Below are 2,401 nucleotides of genomic sequence, written 5' to 3' on the forward strand. Positions count from 1 at the left end.
TATTACTTAAAATACAGTACTACAGTAATTATAATCATCATTCTTTCCTCATACAAAAACTATTTGTTCCATCAAATGGTTCAGAAAATTGTTAAATTTTAAATTACATTTTGAAAATACAAAAGGGGATAATAGAGGGCCACCACTGGTATACACCAGCCTCTTGCACTTTGGTGGTGTACAGTGAGAAATTCAATCAATCAAGTGCCTAGGGCTAGTAGGTAGGCCCTCTCTGGCGTCATGCTATTCNCGTGTAAATTTGTTATCTGCTACGCTGTCGTTGGCCCTCTTTCTTGTTAATGTTACAGTAGTGTTATCCGATTAGCTAGCCTACCCTAGGCTAGATACCTAGCTACTTTAGACGGCCTATGCCTCGTACGTAGTAGTCTGGGACCCGGTGTTCCCTACATGCTAGCCTTCCTAACGTAATATATACAGTATACGATGTATCGAGGCCCCTAATTCCTATCGTTATTAATATTCTGTCTTAAATACACGAAATATACTTATCTTGGATTGTGATAAAATATAGGTTGAAGACTGACGACATTATGCAGCTGCTACTGTCGAAAAAAACCCTGTTGTTCTCAGCAACAACTGCATTGAAAACTAAACTCCGCATTGCACCTCTAAACTTCGCGGTACCCCCAACTTCGCAAATGCCACCCCAGTAATGGCGCCGACAATAGAGGGCGACACTCAAAAATGTTCTTTTGGATAGGTCTATATGTTTTAAAGAAATTTTAAAAGAAATTCTAGGCACATAATTAGAAAAATAGTTTTGTCATGGCAGATGCAAGTTGTTGTTACAGTTACCTTTGATACTTGTGAAACTACACTGAATTGTAGAGCGGTGCTTGCCAAGTCTTCAAGACGTTGCCGGGATACAGCTGATATAAAATTAAGATAGTATGTCTCGTAGAGTTGATTTTGGAAATCCTGGTAGAAAAAACACAATTTAATAATATTTTAATAATAGCAATAGACAATATGAGTTCTATAATACCAATATGATTAACTGTGTTGTACACATTGATGAATGAAACATTTTGTACCTTGTATCTTATTCAGAACACTTACAGACACTTCAGAAGTACTTACTACTAAAGTTAAAAATATGATTGATCCAAGAGAGTGATAGATTGCATGGAGACACTGTGTTCAGACAAGGCTTCTAAAAGTTTGAAAGTTTGAATCAAGATCAATCTGACTTGTTGAAATAGATAAGTTTAGTAGCGCAAAATGAATCAAATCATGGTGCTTATTTAAATAGTGGTGCTTAAGAGAAAAACCTGACGTTTGTTGCAGCACTTATTGCCCAACAGCACTTATTCAATAAAGCAGAGCTGAGTTGAATAGATGGGCAGTTAAGATGTTTGCCTTGTTGGGTTCAATTTCAGTCAATGTTAAAAGACTCCACTCCCTAAGCCTCACAATGAGACTTAGTTTATGTAGAAAATCTTGCTTATATGTTTGTCTTATGAGAAGGAAGGTGATACATTTTGCTATTAGCAATCTGATACTTACTTGACAAATTCTTGTGACATTTTCTTCAGACGGCATGACAAAGTAAACGGCTGGAACATCAGGTAATGAACCACGGTCAGAATGTAGTAGTCTAAACAAAAACAAAAGAGAGGTCTCATAATATAACAATATTGATTATGGTATTGCTAATAGTAATACACTTGAAAAGTGCAAAATACAGTAATTAAGTCTTGAGAAGTTGGCTCCTAAGCTTTGGAGCAGCTGCTACATAGATAGATGATCTCCACATGAGCAATATGACCTGAGTGGTAGATGTAGATGAGATATACCTTATTATATTCTAAGCATCTATTCCCCTGAAAAATAGTACTTTTTGCCCTGTTGCATGTGCAAACTCTAGACCCACTTAACATTGCACTGACGGTAAAAGGGACTTTGACCTCTAAAACGAAACAGATTGGACCCTTACTGGGCCATGCAGTGGATTATCCAAGGGGTGGGGGTGCACGCCCCCCTCCCCCACAAAAAGCTATACATTTCACCATTCCCCTCATATTATTGTAATATGTGCTCATTATAAATTATTAAGTTCGGAACATTTAAATTTGTAATACAAGTGAATTATAATACTCACAAATGAAGGGTTACTCCCATGTCTCTAAGTTCACGAACAGACAGAAGTGGAGAAATGATATCTTGGCCGAATCGATCATATATAAGAACCTAGAAATTATAAAGGTGAAAAATCAAATTATATAAATGTATAATACTGAATATGGACAGAACTAATGTACTGCTGAAAATATTTATGAATTTTTGGTTTACTTTTATTCATTAACATTATTATCCTGTCTCTTATACACATCTAGATGTGTATAAGAGACAGGCACTGTACCAAAGGTCACAAACAAGG

At 36.3% G+C, this 2,401-nt stretch overlaps 1 protein-coding gene across 1 annotated transcript; it reads right to left on the bottom strand.

Annotated features, from left to right (window-relative positions):
- Positions 1 to 732: 732 nt before the first annotated feature.
- On the bottom strand, positions 733 to 2,211 carry LOC117107585 (sec1 family domain-containing protein 1-like; the record flags this gene model as incomplete). The annotated part of the gene is made up of 3 exons (XM_033249288.1): positions 733 to 939; positions 1,528 to 1,618; positions 2,123 to 2,211. Coding segments are annotated over 3 exons (387 nt in total), but the record flags the coding sequence as incomplete, so codon positions are not given.
- Between the last annotated feature and the right edge of the window lie 190 nt (positions 2,212 to 2,401).

Source organism: Anneissia japonica, unplaced genomic scaffold (genome assembly GCF_011630105.1).
Source record: "Anneissia japonica isolate Jap-2015-1 unplaced genomic scaffold, ASM1163010v1 scaffold38428_len5008_cov190, whole genome shotgun sequence".
In the NCBI taxonomy this organism is placed as follows: Eukaryota; Metazoa; Echinodermata; class Crinoidea; order Comatulida; family Comatulidae; genus Anneissia; species Anneissia japonica.